Source organism: Jaculus jaculus, chromosome 3 (genome assembly GCF_020740685.1).
Source record: "Jaculus jaculus isolate mJacJac1 chromosome 3, mJacJac1.mat.Y.cur, whole genome shotgun sequence".
NCBI classification, from domain to species: Eukaryota; Metazoa; Chordata; class Mammalia; order Rodentia; family Dipodidae; genus Jaculus; species Jaculus jaculus.
Genome location: NC_059104.1, coordinates 115401491 through 115421743, shown reverse-complemented (window position 1 = coordinate 115421743; position 20253 = coordinate 115401491). Strand labels below are relative to the sequence as shown.

At 40.7% G+C, this 20253-nt stretch overlaps 1 protein-coding gene across 1 annotated transcript in view; it reads right to left on the bottom strand.

Annotated features, from left to right (window-relative positions):
• Trpc6 (transient receptor potential cation channel subfamily C member 6) overlaps window positions 1–19955 on the bottom strand; it is a 114352-nt gene extending 94397 nt beyond the window's left edge. The window contains exon 1 of the mRNA XM_004661912.3: window positions 19246–19955. Coding sequence (XP_004661969.1) covers window positions 19246–19415 — 170 coding nt within the window. The 5' untranslated portion in view covers window positions 19416–19955. The remainder of the gene's footprint in view (window positions 1–19245) is intronic.
• Between the last annotated feature and the right edge of the window lie 298 nt (window positions 19956–20253).

Below are 20253 nucleotides of genomic sequence, written 5' to 3'. Positions count from 1 at the left end.
ACGCACACACATACACACACCAGATATGCATATCAAAGCAAAAAATAATCTATGCCTAATTCAGGTAACAAATATCTCAAATTCTGCATATTTCCCTTAGAATTTCTCATTGTTGTTTTTCTCAATATGGAGTATAAGCTTTATTCCAATGGATAGAGATCAAGTCTAATTCTGTGGTAAGGGTAGGGCCTAAGATAACAGAAGTATAATTGGCATGGCATGAATATGGATGATAATGGCAAGCACTGACTATTCAGAGTGATTTTCTGTTTAAATTGGCAGGGATAAGGTGAAAATATCAGAAATCATGGAAATCATGTTTCTCAGATAATGGAAAAAATATGTTATATTCAGCCCATGTGAAAAGAAAGCTTCCTTCAAGTCTGGGTTTGCAGGAAATCAGGAAGTAGGATAGTACTGTGAGGTAAGTGACAGGCTACTGAAAGAAGGACAGACAAAGAAACAGAGTCAGCCCCTCCTGTACCTGGCTGACTCTAATGACAGGCCTTCAACTGGCTTCTGAGAGGAGTAGTTGCTTTTACCACTGGAGGTCACCACTGGAACAAACCTCCTGCAGAAACTCTCCTTAACCAATCCCCAGTCAGCCTGCCCCAATGCCAACCATGCTTTCTGTGTTTTTCTTTTTTATTTCTTCCCTACTAGACTTTGCCATCCTCTCCCTGAACCTTTGTCATAAGCTGTTTTCTATTTCACAATGGATACATAAAAATTTCAAATACCAGCACAGGCTGAAGCCAACATTTTCACTATCCATTAAGTTCTATTGTCTTGCCTATTCATCAGATTAGCCTTTCTTAGATGCTAAAGACTGTAATATTGGCCCACACTTTTGAACATTAGGCTGAAGATAAATACTTTAGAATTTTCAGTTTTCTTCCTCCTCAGCCAGCTCACCTGTTGAGTTCTCAATATGCACTGCACCACATCCACTAAGAAATGTGCAGTATTGTGGCACATACTTACAAACAAAAGAATACTCTGTTTTTGGCTTCACAGTTTCAGAAGAATAAATGTGCTCATGCAAATGTACCTACAATTTATCACACTGCAGATACCAGGCCAGCCAGAGGAAGCATGCGCAGGCAAATGAGATTGTAGACATGAAGAACCACTGCAAGTACCTGCTCTGGGTCAGATGCTGTTGCAGGTGTTCATAATTTGGTGGGAAGATGCTGAAAGTGGAGGCACACAGTGTACTCACAGAAATAAAGAACAGGCACACCAACCGCTGAACAGAATTCACAAGGAAATGGTGTCTTAGCTACATGTGAACAAATATAAAGGAGTTACAGACATAAGAGGAAGGAGAAGTCAGCCTTTCAGGCAGACAGACGGGTGTATGCAATGGAATGGATGGATGGGCCAGCATACTATATCCCATGGCATTTCAACAAGAACTGAATAGTGAAACTGTGTTTGTTTTTTTTTTTTTCAGTTCTGCCTTTTATTAAGGGAATTGTTGCAGAGAAGCTGAATCACAATTTTAAGTTTTTAATTTATATATAAACATTTTTAACTTCTATTTGCATTATGTTAGCCCTCACACCAGAGCTAAATGCCTATACTTATCCCAAAGTTGAACAACAGTGAAATTTAACCTAGTACATCATGAATAAGCCTGGTTTAACTTGGATCCTTAATGTTTGGCAGGACTACAGAAATCTAGGTGTAAAACATATGAGTTGGGAATATGGCAAGTTTCCCTGGTAATGATGCATGATAGTGGCCACTTCTGCTGTCCCTCAGAGCCCTGGCCAGTTTCAGATGGCAGTCACTTAGAACCAAGCAGTAAGTATTCAGTGAGCGGCCTCACTGTAACTTTTCTCTGCTTTATCCAGAGAATAAGGGGGGAATAAAAGAAAAAAATACAAAAAAAAATTGTGTCTAAAGAGATAACTTAGTTGTAAATTGCTTGCCTTCTAAACATGAAGTCTAGAGTTCAACCTCCAGAACCCATGTAAAAAATGGCAGGTGTGGTGATAGGCACGTGCAATCCCAGTGTTGGGGGAAACGAAAATACACAGATGGCTCCTTAGGATCACAGGCCATTCAGTCTAGCCTAACTGGTGAAATCCAAGTCAGTGAAAGATCCTGATTAACCAAAGGTGAGAAATGTTCCTAAGGATAACATCCAAAGTAGTCATCTGCTTTCTGCATCCTTACACACACATGCACACACACATACATATACACACATAGACATATACATACACACATACATACACATATACGCACACAATCATATGCATACTTAGATACACACATGCACATACACACACATCACTAAAAAAAGGCTAGAATCTACAAAGAACTCAAAAAACTAAATAATAAAAAAATCAAACAAGCCACTTCAAAAATGGGGCAGAAAACTGAATAGGAGTTCTCAGAGGAAAAAATACAAATGGCTAACACACACTTAAGAAAATGTTCAACATCACTAACCATTAAGGAAATGCAAATTAAAACAACTATGAGATTATACCTTACTCCATTTAGGATGGCCATCATTAAATAAAATCAAACAACAAATGTTGGCGAGGATGTAGGGAAAAAGGAACCCTTATCCACTGTTGGTGGGAATGTTAACTTGTATAACCACTATGGAAATCAGTTTGGAGATTACGGGAAAGGATGAATACAGAGCTAACAAGATGCCCAGTTATTCCCTTACTAGGTGTTCATCCTAAACGCTCCATGTTTCACTACAGAGACATTTGTTCAGCCATGTTTATAGCTGCTCAATTCACTGTAGCTAAGAAACTGGAATCAGCCGAGGTGCCCATGATTGAATGAATGGATAATGAGGTTGTGGAATATTTACATAATGGAATTCTACTGAGCAGTAAGAAAAAAAAAGATACTTGGAAATTTGTAGAGAAATGGACAGACTTGTAACAGAACATACTCAGCAAACTCACACAATCACAGAAAGTCAAATGCCACATATTCCATTTATCTGGGGTTCTTAACCTGGACCAGCTCAAGTTGCTGACATACCTGATAGGCAACTCAAGGTCCAGACAATAGGATTAGAAGGTCTGTGAGATGGGGAGAAGAGGGTAGGGAAAAACAAACATGAAACTAAATCCAAAATGAACTGATACCATAAAAACCTTTATCCTTGGAGATAGACTAAAAGATACATCCCTCAACGGGAATAAGGGGAGAGCACCTGAAAAGAAGGGCCCTGGAGAGGGTGGGATGATGCCTAACCTTAATTTTCTTTTTTTGTCTCTGGCCTGTAACTCCCAGTACCAGAAATCAGTTGCTACCCACAATGAGCTACCGATTAGAGAAACCTACAAGGTCCCCAAAACAAAACTGATATAGGTCAAAGCATTTGATTACCCACCTGAGGCAAAAGCTAAGACCCTATTGCTGAACACACCATATGCTGCTGACACAGAGCATGGAGAGACCTGGCTGGAATTCAGAAGAAAGCCAGACCCTAGACAGTTAGTCCATTAGTGCTAGAAAGTGCTACATGAGCTCCTGGGGGAAAGTGGCCAACAACTGCCTGAGCTACCAGAGGTCTAAGCTACTCAGAAGCAAATACCCTGATATGATGCACACACCAGTGCTATAGTGGGACACAGCTCTGGTGGGTAATCAGTAGCTTTCTGATTGGCAGAGATCTGCTCAGTGTACAGGAACCCATATCTGGAATTGGAAACCAGATCAGAATCCAATGGAGACAAGGATTATGTTCTCCAATGTCAAGCTCTCACTAGTCTTTCATTAAAAGAGGGGTTCCATATGTTAAATTCTTCCTAAATTAATAATGCTTGCCCCATTTAAACCATGCTGACTTCACTCTCCATTGGAAAGTCTGTTCTTCTTTTACAGAAGGTAGCGAGACCCAAGGAGATGAACTACCCCTCACACAGCCAAGCCACAGCTGAAACCACAGAGGAACTGGGGAGACAAGAAAGAGCATTGCTTCCATGCTGGATCTGATAATCAATGTCAGGGTGAAGGAGACCAACCTTGAGGATATTCAATACCTACCAAAGCAGAGATCCAGGGGCTCCTAATAGCTCATCACTGAAGTAGACTTAAAACTCTCCCAATACAGATCAGGGAATTTTGTGGAAGAGGGGACAGAAAAATTGTAAGAGTCACAGGTTGTTGACATCATGCCCAGAGGCATTCCCTCCCACCAAAAATAACTGACAGCTGCTCCCACAACATATCAACCACAACCCCATAGGGAATACCTGCAACCCCACTGAGGAGGGTCCCCAACAGAATGAGCAGGGATAAGGGAAAAGAGGGTACCAACACATAATGTATCCATTCAAAGTATGTTGTTAATAATAATAATAATATGATAAATAAAAAAGGGGAAGACAACAGAACAACAGAATTTTTTATCGAGTAAAATCTAATGATGAATGTGTAGCTCCAGGCTGAAGCAGATCACAGCTGTTCTTTCAGAAGAGAGGCTCCCTCTATCAACCCCAGCCCTATATCCCTGCCACGCTTTGTCTTGCTTGGCATGTACACCTCACCTCGTGATTCCCTCTTTACATGGTTGTCATAAGCCTGTCTCAATCTCTGTTGCAAATTCTTAAACATACATAATGATCCCACTCTATGAGGTTTTTCAGGGCCTATCTTTCTACTTGGATAATTTTCAGTGTTCACAGCAAGAGGTAATAAGCCCCGAGCTCACACTCCAGTAGGCCATAAAGACAGCCAGCAATAGGGGAATTGCAGAAATTTGAAGTTCACTCTCTGCCTTGTCAAATATATTTCACTAGATGTTTAGATAACTAACTCCCTTTTGATGAAATCAGTCTTTTCACCTGTTCTTCAAAGGCAGGATGCTTCAAGTTTGGGGTCAACCGGTCATTGAACATAGAGTGGCTCTGTATTATTCCTTCCGTCCAAAATGTTTTTCAACTTTGTCACATGGCATCCTAGTCTTTCACCACTTAGCAATGCACTCCTTCCTATTCCACTTCTCGTAAAGGCTTCCTCTTGGCTGCCCTGACTTCCTTTCCTGTCTGGAAGGGTCATGGGGTCTCAGTGTATTTTCTCATGACCTAAGCTTGGTGAGTAGTTAATATTTTCTGCTTATGGTCATCAGTCTGAGTCATTGGCTCTTCATGTCCTAGAATGAATACCCTTGATCATGTGGTGACACAGACATGCAAAGTTATGGACAAATACATTACATCTCTCTGGGAAGAACACTAGAAAACTTTATTCTCATATTAGATTGGGCTCATTATGAAATAAGATGTGAACTTTTAATATAAAACAAACATCCAGGAATATGTGACAGATTTTGATGAAAAGCAGTTATTTTTAGTTTGTAAATCAGTGATAAAAATGTTGAGAATTTTATTTAACTTCATTCACAATTCTTTGATGAGCTTTGGTTTTCCATGAAGCTGTCATTGTAAGCTTGAACAAAGTAAATACTTGAACCCTTATTCATTGTGATCTGTTGTGGGCATTCTTCTAACTTTTTTTTTTTTTCTAGAGAACCAGAAAATGTTTGGCAACTTGAAAGGGTTTTAACCCCAGTGATATTTTACAGTTTATTTCTCCATAGGCTTTCCAGTATCTATTACCAATTTAATCAGGTTTTTTTTAATGGAATTCATTTTCAAAGTGACAGTTGGTTCTTTTGTAGAAAAAGTGACATCTGTCAGCCCATCATCAGAAATAAAAATGAAACCTGTCTGACACCACCATGATGACTCAATGAGGCTTGGTTGTGAATCTATGGAGTGGTAGGCTTCATTATGTTAGCATTTGAGAGCACAGAATTTGTTCCACTTCAAATTATAGTTTTGTGTAAAGTTACCCGTTGCTCTTCTAGATCTTTCAAAATTATAGTCTGGGGATTACATCTGGTCTATTTCCTTTTGAATCACTTATTCAAAAATCAGAACAGGGCTGGAAAGATGGCTTAGCAGTTAAGCGCTTGCCTGTGAAGCCTAAGGACCCTGGTTCGAGGCTCGATTCCCCAGGACCCATGTTAGCCAGATGCACAAGGGGGCGCATGCATCTGGAGTTCGTTTGCAGTGGCTGGAAGCCCTGGCGCATCCATTCTCTCTCTCTCTCTCTCTCTCTCTCTCTGTCACTCTCAAATAAATAAATAAAAATGAACAAACACAATTTTTAAAAAATCAGAACATTTACCTTACAAAATCTTATTCCTGGCTATTCTTTGAAGAATAGTAGGATATAGGAACCCATGACTCTAGTGCCTCAGCATTAACTGGCCAGAGCCAAACAGAGACTGTCATTTTATGAAGGGCATCCTTCCAATGTAACTATGTCTCCAACCCTCCAATCTGTACATCAGACTTATTTTACTTGTTTTTATTATTGGCCTCTGCATTTGAGTTAGCAAGACTGAGTCATTGAATCATCTGTCCATGTATTTTTTTTAAATATTATTGTGACATAGTGCTTTTTTAAAAAATATTTTTTGTTTATTTTTATTTATTTATTTGAGAGTGACAGACAGAGAAAGAAAGAAGCAGAGAGAGAGAATGGGCATGCCAGGGCCTCCAGCTACTGCAAACAAATTCCAGACATGTGCACCCCATTGTGCATCTGGCTAATGTGGGTCCTGGGGAATCAAGCCTCGAACAGGAGTCCTGAGGCTCCACAGGCAGTCACTTAACTGCTAAGCCATCTCTCCAGCCCACATATTGCTTTTTAACTTACAAATGTAATACAGACCCCTAGACCCTTCCCTCAGAAACATTCATTGCAATACAGGGTCAGAGGGCTGGGAAGATGGCTCAACAGTTAAGAGTGCTTGCTTGCAAAGTCTGCTAACCTGAGTTCAATTCCTAAGCCACTCATATAAGCTATGTGCAAAAAGTGGTACAAGCATCTGGTGTTCATTTGCAAAGGCAGGAGGCCCTAGAGTTCATCCCTGTCTCCCACCACACACACACACACACACACATACATTTGCAAATGAACAATTACAAGGTCAGTCTGTCCAGTTGAGGAAAGGGTTCTATAAGGGGTGCTCCTTCTAGAGGACAAATCAAGGGTAACCCAGGCCAGGGAACAGTGGAAGGAAAGGCCCAGCAGTCAGAAGCAACAGTCATTTACTGTAAAACACAAAGATCTGGGGAAAGATAGAAGAGAAGGAAGACAGGAATCCAATTGTAGGAGCCAGCATACTAAAGTCTCCACCTAAGGGCCTGTGATTATCATCACTGAGCAGATCCACTTAGAGAACACTCCAGTTACCATGTACCCTAAAGCATGAGCATGTGTCAACTGTATGGTAAGTCTCTAAATATATAGCATACATCTATTTCATAAGTTACATTCATGATGCTCAATTTACATTTCTTTTGATCACTCAAAAGTTCCACTGTGAATGTCAAGCATGGTACCCTGCTGTCAATAAAATATCAAGGCTGTAAGTGGATTTGAGGGTTATGACACATTTCCACCTATACTAATTACCTTCTATTTGAACAGCACATCTTTTATATAAAACTATTAGACAAATTGAAAGCAATGAAAACTAAGACGTCTCCAGTACTATATCTATTTACTCACTGTTGTTTCTGATGCATTACAAAGTCCAGGAATAAACTTATTTCAAATGTATAAAGTAAGTCTTTGACTTAGATTAAGATGAGCACTTGCAAACTGTGTAGATGAGCCCAATGCTCAATCTTTCATCTACATAGAAGCCATGCATACACACATTTTTATTTTATATTTTTATGCCAACTCAAGCATATTCAAGACAAGTGATGCTCTCTTTCATCATTCTATACTACTATAATCTGGAGGAGACTTAAAGGGAGTCTTCTCTAGCATGATGTGCCTGGAAAAAGATGTTATACACAGCGCCACTCTTTTGTCTTCAACTCAGGACATGCATGAGAAGACATGCCAGTATCCGAAGAGTCTAAGCACAAGTATAAATCCCACAAAATTTAGAGATGCATGAGTAGACATGGCATAATCCCACTGAAAACATATATATCACATACATAGAGACTATAGAAAGATATATACATAATACTTCATGTATGTATGCATGTATATATTTATGTTTATATGTGTATATAAATCGAAAGACATAAAATACTCATACAATGTACTTTAAAATGATATTTAAGAGTTTTATTTCTTTAATTTCTATGAATAAAGCACCTGGAGCATACCTCATGTGCACCTAAGGTACACTGTACAATTGCAAAAAGATGGGGTTGGTTGCCTGGGTGAGTAAGGAGAACATGTGGTAAATGGCCCATCCTGAAAATTCAGACCTGCTTTGACTTTGATGTTTCTAATTATTTTGTCTCTTCCTCCTCTAATCTTCCTGAAACTGATAAACCACTTTGTAAACGGAAGGAGACAGAGCATGTAACAATAAAGCTTGCAACTGAAGAGAGAAGATGAGAAGCTGGGGAAAACTGCTCAATTTCAGTGGGGCTTGCAGGAATTTGGGTGAGCAGTTACATACTTAGTGCATCCACTTGGACAGTACTTAAATTCAAAAAGTGCATGACCTTGTTCGTAGTGCCAGAATGTCACCAGGGCAAACCCCTTTACAAATTATACTTAAAATTTTTTTCTGTGCTCTCTTTATTATTTTATTTATTAAATTATATGAAAATGCCTATTTCTGTTAAGCTTCAAAGTTTAGAACAAGTGACAGAAATTTTGCCCCACAGATCTTATACCAAAATTCTAGTTTTCATAAAATACATACTCAGCTCACCACTGTCCCAAGGTCAAGCATAGAAGGAGAAATAGCCTTTGTCCCTATTTCTGACCTCTTTTGAATAGTGTATTGGAAGAGTGTTAGAATTATCTTACTTGTGTCTAAGAATACAAAGAAAGTTATGAAACCCAGAGTCAAACTACCTGGCTTTAAATGCTACCCTTAAAAACTAACTCTGTGATTTTAAAAAAATCAGTTTTTTTTTTTTTACATTTGGGCTTCCTCTTTCCAATCTGTAAAATAAAGATAATAAGCCTCCCTCATAGGGCTTCTATGAAACCCAGATGATTTTGTACATATAAAATGCCTAGGAAGGCCCTGAGATATTGTATTCATTATGAATATATCTTCTGGCAGGATCTGAGAAACTAATCTTTGTAAAATGTTAGAACTGGGGTAGCCCATGGGGTACTCTCTAGCCACATAAAACAATTTAAATTAACTAGAATTAAAGCTAAAATCTTACTTTCTTAGTTGCATTGTCCATGTTTCAAGTGTTCCATAGCAAATATGGACTGCTATACTGGACGCTTCCTTGGGGCACTTCCATTATTCACAAAGTTCTATTGTACAGTGCTGTGTCAGCAACAGAAAATAACCTTCGTCATAATAACACCAGACTCACGAAAGTGGAGTAAGGATAAAGACGGTGCAGGCAGACAGCAGTTACAATGATGAGTGAACTTGACTCTGGACCAGGCTGCATGAATTCTTCAAACATTCTGATTCAGAAGGACTAGGGAAGTACTAATAATTAGGCTTCCTAAAAAGTTCCTAGTGTACTTTATGAAGCCTTGCTCCAGGCCTGCAGCCTTTACATAGAGTGCCCATATCTGAGCGGTGCTTAAAGCCTTTGCTAGAAGTAGGTACAAGGGCAAATATAGATTTACTGGAATATCCAGACCGCCACATGTGCGCTATGTGTGCATTCACCCACACATGCACACACAAAAACCAGTGGCATCCAAAAGCTCCAAAGGATGGCAGTGGCTTAAAAATAAATCTTGGAAACAGTTGTGAATACTATTGTCTTCAAGCATACAAAACAAAGGTGTACATGTTTGTGTCTGTTGGGGATAGAGAGGAGTCCATTAGGAATAGTGGTGGATAGGATTTTTTTAAATAACATTCTAGAAATGACGGTCAAAATAGCTTTGTGTAATTGCAAAGTCAGTTTTATTGCCAAGCATCAATTCATTAAGTTCTTTGATTTCTTTAAAAAATGCTTCTATACCAGTATTCTTTCAGGCTCAGGGAACAGACTGGGTGAGAAAAAAATGAAGATCCTGAGTTTATAGAGGAGGAAAAAGGAGACATGAAACTAAAGACAGCATCAATTTGTACTACATAAACTTACTTTTTTTGTTAGCTGACTAAATGATATACTTTCTTCAAGAGAGAGAGAAAAAGAGATAAAGAGGGGGATACCTTGGATGGAAGTACCTTGCTGGTGTTGAGGAAGATTTACCCTAAAGCCATGAACTGTTGCTGGTAAATCCCAGTGACAGAATTATTAGTCTATCATGGTCTACTATTATTCAACTTTGGTCAAGGATGCCCATGAGACTCTCAAAACGATGCAGCGCATTGTCAAAGCCCTTGGTGATCCACCAAAATTAGATGATAAGACTCTGTTTCTGAAGGCCTCACAGGCTACAGTAGCAGGATATTTAGAAATCAAGCTGGAACTGAGATGGAAGCCAGCTCCTTGCTGGTTAGCTGTCATAGTGCTGCAAAGTTCTGTGTGAGCTGCTGGAGTATAATGGTCACCAAGTACAGAAATAATCACTGGACCCTGCAAGCTATCAAATCAACCAGCTATGCAAGATGTACACACCAGTACAACCACTGTTGATGGCAACTTGAAAGGTACAGCCTTGCTGGAGGTGTGTTGCTGGGGGTGGACCTCGAAGTTTATTAGGCCTAGCTTGCCAATGTTAGTTCAACACACTCTCTTGCTGCTCTTTTCCACCTGCTGTGGCAGAGGTGATGTCCAACCTCTGCTGTGCCATCTTTTCCCTGTTGTCATGAAGGTTCCCCTTGAGTAAGTGAAAATAAATCCTTTCCTCCTATCAGTTGCTTTTGGTCGATGTTTGGTCCCAGCAACACGAAGGTAATTACAACAGTATCCTACACAGATGCTTAGGCAGCTCCTAGAAGCTATGGATTATCAAACAATAATATCAGTGCCAGGAGTCTCTTTCTGAATGTGAAGGAGGAGTCTCAGTGACTCTGTAACACATATATGTGTCCCACTTGTCAGCTCTCACAGCCACCTTGATTCTATGTCAAGAAACGAAATGTAGTAATAACCAAGGTGAGTTTTATGTGTGGGAGTTTAACTGTTTAAAAGAATATCTTTAAATGCCTTTAAAAATCATACCACTTGCCTTTGTTAATTCTCAGAAATTATGTCATTTCCAATGCTTATGATAACTCTCAAGATACTTTTGTGAACAACTTCTCTGAAGAGGACTCTCTCCCAGCTCAGTGTGAGGTGTGCTGACCCACCATGTGTCAGGACAAAATGCTCCCTGTACTGACAATCAGAGCTGCTGTCACAGAAACATGAAATCCACACTGAATAGGCAATCAATCTTGACTTGACCATCTACTGTAATTGATTTCTGGCAGTATATGCCTTCAGATGAATAAGATACAAAACACTTTTTAAGATGATGCAGATCCTCCAATGAAATCTCCATTTCCACACTGTCATTCGAGTCTGTTTCTCTATTACAGCCTGCACTGTGATACAGATGCAATTTTGTACACATAGCAGATACAGAGAGTAAAAGAACACTTTGTTCTGTAATCTTTAGACTAATGATCAGCTTGTGGATCATTGGGGATATTAACAAGTAGTCTCCAGGCTGCTTATTTTGGTAACTCGTCATCTTCCTTTGGTGAAAAAAAAAAAAAAGGCAACTTTTCAAAACCTTATTTCACTGTGGATTGAGAGAAAAATGATCAAACAGAATCCTCTACTCCTTTCTTCCTTTGTTCCCATCTCTACTAGCCATTCCACATTAGGCAGCCTACTAAATCACCTTTTCCTCTGGGCTTTTTTATTATCAATAAAATTGATAAGGATAAAACTTTTAAAAAGGAATTGAACACTTGTATTTAATAAAAAATTAAAATAACTGTAAAGAATTTTAAAAGTGCCTACCTCATAGCGTTTTTAAGGATTAAATGAGCTGATATCCATTGAATACTTAAGAGAAGAGCCTATATAGAGCAGCCCACAATAAATCCATTAATTCATTCTTACTGGACACAATCTTATCTGTCCCACAGAAATGAGTGAATAGATAGGTTCATAAATTAGTGAAGAAGTGGAATATTAAGCTTGACCTTCAAAGAGTAGGGGGAATTTCAATAGAGAACATGGGGAATTAGGTACACTTAGTACTGCCATGCATAATCTGTGTCCCTATCTTCTCCTTTACCCACAACACAAGTTGGCTATAATAAAAACAATACAGAAATCTTGGCTCACTATATCAGAGCCAAACTGTGGTTCTAAAATACCTGTGACAAGAGTGAGTAAAGGGTAAGGAAGGAATAATGTGCTTTCCAAGAACACAGCCCACCTGTATCTTGCTGTATCTGTTAAAAGCATAATCCTACAGGATGCAGAAAGGGTCAAACCTTCCCAGACCTTTCCATGTAATCACCCAGCCTGCACTGAGATGGAGTTAATTCAGATCACTGGACAACTTACCAGCTTTTTCATTTTCTGCTTCACATCTGTAATTTTCAGAGTCATTATTTGTAAAGCAGACATTAAACATAGTCAAGTGGCTACTTTCGAGAGCCAATTACATTTGTCTAGAAACTAGAAAAGAGCTTGCTTCAGAGTAGGTATCCAAAAAATGTTAGTCACCCCAAATACACATAAATAGTTTGGATTTATCATCTTCAGAAACTGAAGCTTAACTTTGAACTGTGTATAATTCTTGTTAACATCCTTCCTCCTCTTTGTTGAGGCTGAGCTACAACTATCGAAGCTGTGTGGGTGTCTATAACTCTCATTTTGAGTGCTGTTTTACACAGACATTCCATAAGAAATATAATTCAGTTAGCCCCAATGGCCAGGAATTGAGAAGCATACAAATTCTAAATACCTAAGTTTAACCAACGCACATGGATTATAAAAGAGGACAACTCCATGTGTCAGAAGCAGCAGAAGACTTCTAAACAAAGAGCAATCACAAATGGTAATTTACCCAACTGAATCCCATTATATTTAGCATTTTTATGAAAAGGAGAGATAAAAGAGTAGACTCAACACAATGTTTTCCTTTAATGAATTTTACTCTTCAGAAGGCAAACTGCACTATGAAATTACTTCAAATAACTCAAGAAATATTAACCGTCTAGCAGAAAAAAAATTGTGTCTACTTAAAGGTAAGCAAGCATTGTGTTGGAGAATAAATGTGGACATTTCACCATATCTGGCAATCACTCAGCTCACAATGGTTGCACCCTAGAAATATGTTTTATGCTAATCATTTGTTTCTAGTGGATGTTGATTACCTCAAGGCACAGGAAGTTTGGAAACAAAAAACAAAATAGGTATGTCTGTCATGCAGAATATATACCTTCAAAGTGGAGAAAGATGAGGTTCACCATTAAGCCAAGTGGCTGGGGGAGATGTTGACTCTTATCTGAAGAATGGAAAGCAGAGTCAAAGGAGATTTTTCACACCAGTTTCTTCCCTGGGGAGCAGCTTCAAAACAGCAAGTCTTTGACCATGAAGTAATCTGTGTCTAAATTTCATTTTAATCCTTCCACTGAGTTTTATTTTACTTCAAGAATTATATCTTGCATGCCAGGCATGGTGGTATACACACACAATAATCCCAGTGCTCATGAGGCTGTCAGGAAAATCACACATTCAATGACAGACTAGGTTATCTATTGAATTTAGTGTCAGCCTGGGGTATAGACCCTGACTCAAAAATAAAACAAAAATGTAAAAATTACATTTTTCATTGATAGATGAGTTCTAACCAAAGATCCCAATGACTTGTTTGTAGGGTTACAGATATTATTTCTAAGAACATACCAGATATCAGGATTCTCAATGAAATGCATGTATTGTCATGGCATCACACATGCTCTTTATGTATATGGATGTTGACTTTTTTTTGCCTGAGAGGATCTGATACTTATTATAGGAATGAACATTACTTTATTCCTTATTTGAATGAGTGCTGAAGAAGAGAAGGCACATGTGTTTGTTGACAAATAGTCATTTCAAGCCTTCTCTTTGCCAGGCAGTATGCATAATAAATGCTGGAGATGAAGAACAGTCCCAGCTCTGGAAGCTGACAGTCTGCTGCAGAGAAGGAAATATCCAAATAAGTAAGTATACAGGTCTGGATCCACGCTCTGCAACTTGGGTCTTGTTTCCTTGGCAGCAGTGTGCTTTACCTGCAATTAAAGTCAGAAAACTTTTCCCAGCTTTTCCATTCCTTTATTTAATAAACAAAATCTTTCAAGACTGGGTTTATTTTACCTAGAACAAAGAAGGCTTTTGCGGGGGTACAGGATATTTATGTGTAGTCTCTAACATTAGGTCAGCATATAGGTCTTAAGTCAGAACTTCAGAAAGTCATAAGTGGGCTTCTGAGGATACATCCTAAGGATCTAATTGGCTGCCCACTCACACACAGATTGTATTATTGGCTCACCCTTCCCTGTGTGCATTGTCATTGATTATATATAGTCTATCTTTAGCAAGGCTTGCTCTTTCTTGAAAATACTAGGCAGTCTACAAGGTTGGCACTAGTGTTTCATTGTGGTTTTGTGTTTTGCTCTCCTGCAAGCCCCAAGGCTTGAGAATTTCTAGGTCAGCTAAATAATATAAAAGATAAACTCACATGGCATGTAGGCCCAGAGAATGATATTCCCTAGGGAAGGTTTTTTGCTTTATATGAGTTGTTGCAGTCAGGTTCGCATTGCTGGTAGAAATCACACAACTAAGAGCAGCTTGTGGGAAAAGAGTTTTAGGGGGGCTTACAGGCTCCATGGTGGCAGAGGAAAATGATGGCATGAGCAGAGGGTGGACATCACCCCTGGTCAACATAAGGTGGACAATAACAACAGGAGAGTATGGCAAACACCGGCAAGGGGAAACTGGCTATAACACCCATAAGCCCACCCCCAACAATACACTGCTTCCAGAGAGATGTCAATTCCCAAACCTCCATCAGCTGGGGACTTAGCATTCAGAACACCTAAGTTTATGGGGGACACCTTAATCAAACCCCACATTAGTGAAGGGTTTTTGTTGTTGTTTTATTTTGTTTTGTTGTTCTTTGTTTTAGCACTTAGTTGTCTAGACCAACTTTACAGTGATTGACAGTTCTGGTTTCAGGCAAAGGCTATCTATCTCAGTTCTAACTCTCTGCCTTATCTGAAACCAAGACCTAACTCACAAGTTTTTGTTCATAGCACATGGAAATCCCTTTTAACTTTTTGCAAATTGAGTATGTTTATGTTTTGTCTTGTGGTTCAGGTGATTGAGCACAGAATTCTGAGCTCTCTAAGTAATACATGACCACTGAACTGTGTTTCCAACCCACTAACCTGAATAAGGCTTCAAAAATCTCAAGTGTTTTCTCCATTATTACTAGGTGTTCGCTGTGATAAGTTGTGTTCTTTTTGCTGCTGTTTGTGATTTATTTTCCTCTACTAGATAACCCACACCTTTGGCCATCAATTTACTGTTGTACTTATCATTTGAACAAGTCAATGATTAATATTCAATAATTAATTGAGTTAAATTAAAAATTTGTTCTTGCTGCTGTAGAAACCCTAAACATGTATGTTGTCTGTATGAGATGTTTCCCTCACTTTCAGAAGCTGGAGATCTACACTAAATATATATTTATTTTTACTTTAAATAGAGGAACTCCTGGGGCCTTGGCAGAATGTGGACCTTTGTTGTTAAAAAGGATTGCAACAGGATATCCTAACTGCTTAATTTCTAATTAAGTGTTGGAAATAGAAAGAAAATATGAATACTTTTCTTTCAAACGCATTGGTAAGACTTGAGAATATTCAGTTGTTCTCAGGCAAGGGAATTTTCCACAATTCTTGGTAGTAAAGGTACATATATATGTTCATAACTTTTTTAAAAAATAGAAATGTAAAACTACTTTTTAGCAACTCTAAGTAAATTTACTTCATAGAAATGACAGCTAACAAAGATTCAATACCTTATAAGGAAAATCTCACTGATTTGAGAAAATGGCAATGCTGTATAAAGTACATAAAGTACACTAGTGATTGCCACTATTACAAATACTACACCTCCCACACTGGAAAAATACAGGGAATTGCTTAAGTTACAAGTTAAATGCCTATAGAATATTTTATCTGTACTCTGTACCAAAGGGACATAACTTTTAGTTTTTATTCATATATCATCAATGTTAAAATATTATTACTTATTAGTAAAAGTTTTTCAGTTACTTGATTATTCAACTGGAATAACTGAAAATTTTGTCAGGGAAAATAGCAGATCAAAAATAAATAAATAAAGGGTACTGGAGAAATAGCTCAGTTGGCCAAGTGCTTGCTTGCCAAATGTGAGGACCTGATTTCAAATCCTCAGCACCCACATAAATGCCAGGTGTGATGTGTGCCTGTCATCCCATTCCAGCACTTAGGAGCCAGACAGGTGAACTTCCAGGGAAAGCGGACAAGCTAGACTAGCTGACTTAGTGAAGAGAGACTTAAGGAAGGCAGACATTCACCTCTGGCTTCCACACATGAGCATGCAGACACACACACACACACACACACACACACACACACACACACACACACATGTTCTTGCACGCATACAAACATGCACACAAACATATTCACACTCAAAAATAAAATAACTATAGACCCTTTAGGAAATGATATATTCAGTTAAACCTAAGCTTTAATTCTGAAGCACTCAAGTTGACTAAGCACTTTCAGCATGATGCAAGAGGTGCTCAGCATGACTTGGAGCTCATTAAAAAATTCCTGTTCATCCTGCTGTTCAGCCTGTTCATTAAGAGGAATCTGGGCTTCCTGCACTAAGGTAGAAAAATACTTTTGCAGAAAAAGTAGATAATATAAACAACTTCACCATTTAATTAGGCACAGAAACATACTTGAAGAAAGCATTCAGAAAAGTTTTTAGGAAGATTAGGAATTATTACTTGATTTAGCCTCACTACAAATATATAACCACAAGTTTTTATATCAAATAACTCTGTACAAACATAGAAATAAGTGAGTATAGATGTTGTAATTTTAAATATTTTGCAATAAAAAAAAGAAGGAGTTTTGTTAGTGAGGCCATCTGACTTTGTGAAAAGGTACTTTAACTGTTGTGTTTGAAGTCACTTAATTTAGCCAGCAGGTATTATTTGCAAAATTACACCTCAGACTGGAGAGATGGTTTAGCAGTTAAGCGCTTGCCTGTGAAGCCCTAAGGACCCTGGTTCCAGGTTTCATTCCCCAGGGCCTGCATTAGCCAGATGCACAAGGGGGGCGATGGATGGGTCGCTTTCAGTGGCTGGAGGCCCTGGCACACCCATTATCTCCCTCTGTCTCCCTCCCTACCTTTCTCTCTCTCCCTCTCCCCCCCCTCCCTTCTTCTCTCTGTCTGTCGCTCTCAAATAAATAAAAATAAACCTTTTTTTAAAAATTACACCTCTCTCCCTTAGTGAAACTCAATTCTAAGACAAAATAGTTCATGAGTGGTTTAAACATATGCCTTCGTTTTTTGTGAGATAGAAAGTGTGTGTGTGTGAGTGGGTTGCCCAGGCTGGCCTCAAACTTGTGATTTCCTGCCTCAGCCTCCCACTTAGCTAAGAATATAGGTGTGTGCCTCTACACTTGGCTTCAACAGAAATTAGAAAGCAGCTGTATTCAGAATATTTGGGATTGACTCAGTTTCCTTTTGATTATTATTTTTCCTTTCATATATCATCATCTTGTTGGGTGTGTAGTCCACAAACTAACTAGCAGCCACAGCACTGTCTGAGAGACTATTAGACTGCAGAATCTCCAGCTGCAACAAAGTCCCACCCAACCACAGTCTGAGTGTTAAGAAAGCCTCCAGGTGATCATATGCCCATCAAAGTGGGAGAAGCCTGTAGCTGGAAATGCAGAAACATTTGTCTAATGATCTAGTTAGTATAAGGCTTGTGATGAAAATGTCTTGGAATTAAAATTTGATGATGACTACAAAACTTGATGGATATGACACTTACAACACTTCACTGTACAATATAAGTGACTAGATGTTATGGTATGTGAATTATATGTTCATTTTATAAAAGGGAAAGAAGATATATTATAGTAAATACTTTCAAGTTGCACAGCACACCAGTGAATGGAACCAGTTCCAACTTTTTTCTTTCATCTTGGTGAAAAGAAAATTAGACGCCCTATTTCCTGGGGCTAAATTCTCACTGGGAAAAGAAGCCACAGCAGGCTTTCACCAGAAGCAACTCTGACCATTGTCCTAAAGACGCACCCCTTTCTCAATGAGGGTCTGCAAGGCCCCATGGAGCAAAGCCTTCTCTCCACCTACAAATGCTGACAGCTGAGAGTCGCTTTCCTGGGGAAAGCTAATGGATGTGACAGGTCAGGAAACCCCAGTGCCCAATCAAGCAAAGGGATATGGAGACGGAAATGCTATCTACCAGCTGCACGTGTGGTCTCCGCCTCTGCGGGAATGAGCACTTTGATGTCCATCCCCTCAGCCACCACCACCCCAGATTCTGAAATAAAGCCTCACAGTTGTTCAGAGACTATTCTAAGCCACCCTGGACGCCCTCACTTACACAGCCACCAGTCTCCTGCTGAGTCCCCTACCTTAGCAAGCTAATCTCTCTCCCACTCCACACCTTCCATAAAAACTCCATGACCCACATGCAGAAGGCCCGTTGGTTGTGTTCCCTGATCTTAGCCGATTCCAGGAAGGTAAGGAGGTTATTCTGTTCTTGCCTCTGCCAAGTACACCTGAGAACTCCCCACTGTTGGGCTCCAGGTGACACGATTCACTAAATCAGAGGGCACAAAGACAAGCGAGTCCAGAGACTGCCCTGGGCAGAGACTGCCTTGTCGCCTTCACACCCCAAGGCTATTCCAGAGACTCAGGGAGTTCTGGTCATCTGTCCCATATAGACTGAGCCACATGGGAGTGCATCTGATGGAGCTCAGGAGGGATTCTGACCAAGTCTGTTGAGCAGCGACAGTCGCCTGGCAGCTGCTCTGGGTGAAGACATTGACCCGACATCTGATCACCTGTAGAGAGGTGGGAACCCGCGGGCTCAGTGGGAGCCGCCCCAACTCCGCGTGCGCCCTGCACCCCCGGGCGTCCCAGCCCCAGCTGGCGCGGTCACCCAGGCACCCGCGCCCGGAGAGACCCTCGCCGCAGGGACTCACGCAGACCGGCCCCAGCCCCCCAACCTCCGGCCTCCAGCACTTACAAGCCCGGGTAGTAGCCGTAGGGAGGCAGCGGGAGCTGCGGGCAGCCGTCGTCTCCCGGCTCCGCGTCCATCAGCAGATAGTCTTGGCTTTCGTTGCGCCGCGCGCCGGCTCCGCTCCCAGCCAGGGGAGAGCCGCCTCTGCGGGGCACGAACGCGGTGCTCTGGCTCATGGCACGAACGCTGGCTGGCCTGCTCCGGACTCCTGGGAATGGCTCTCCAGACTCCAGCAGCGACCCGGGGAAGAGGGGCCTCTGGGCACCTGCTGAACTGGTCTAGAGCAAACCAATACCCAGGGGACCAGGATGTGGCCAGGGGTGCGCCCCTGGCCGACTGGGCTCCTCGAGTGGCTTCTCAGCTGGCCCTGGTAGAAGTCACTACTTGGGGTGGGGGGAGGAGGAGGCAACTGCAAAGGGGACCTTGACCTGAGCACTTCCAGTCGAGGGGACCTCTCAAGGAAGCGGCCCGGCTCCTGGGCACAGGGCACGGGCGGGGCCTCGGGTGGCAAAGAGCCTGAGCGCAGAGCCAGGAGAAGGAGCTGAAGAGTTACTATGTCAACCGCGACTCTCCAGCCCTCAGCTCCCCGCTTCTGCCCCCGCATCCATCCTCCCTCATGATCCCCACCTTTAAAGGGAGCCAAACTACGATCCAGAAATCCGACAAAAGCCTATCCAGAAGCCACAACTTTCAGGCCCAAGATAAACCTAAACTAGGCGGAGCCAGACACGACCACGCACACACTTTATGTTGTGGGCGCAGGGGTTACTGTTTCCAGAATCCAGTATTAAGAGACAACACAAGCTGTGGACTTTCTAGGAAGTTTCTCTTAAGTAACTGGAGACAGAGGAAGCCTTCCCTTCCTTCGGACTGCCTGTATTTTCCCCCGGGGCATATCCTCTCCCAACCTCCCAAGCAAGAGGCTCCACTTTAAAATGAGCAGCACTCTACATTCCCACCGCCAGATGTTCTCAGTTCCTGAGCAGAGCAACAACAAAAAAGACAAATGTTTCC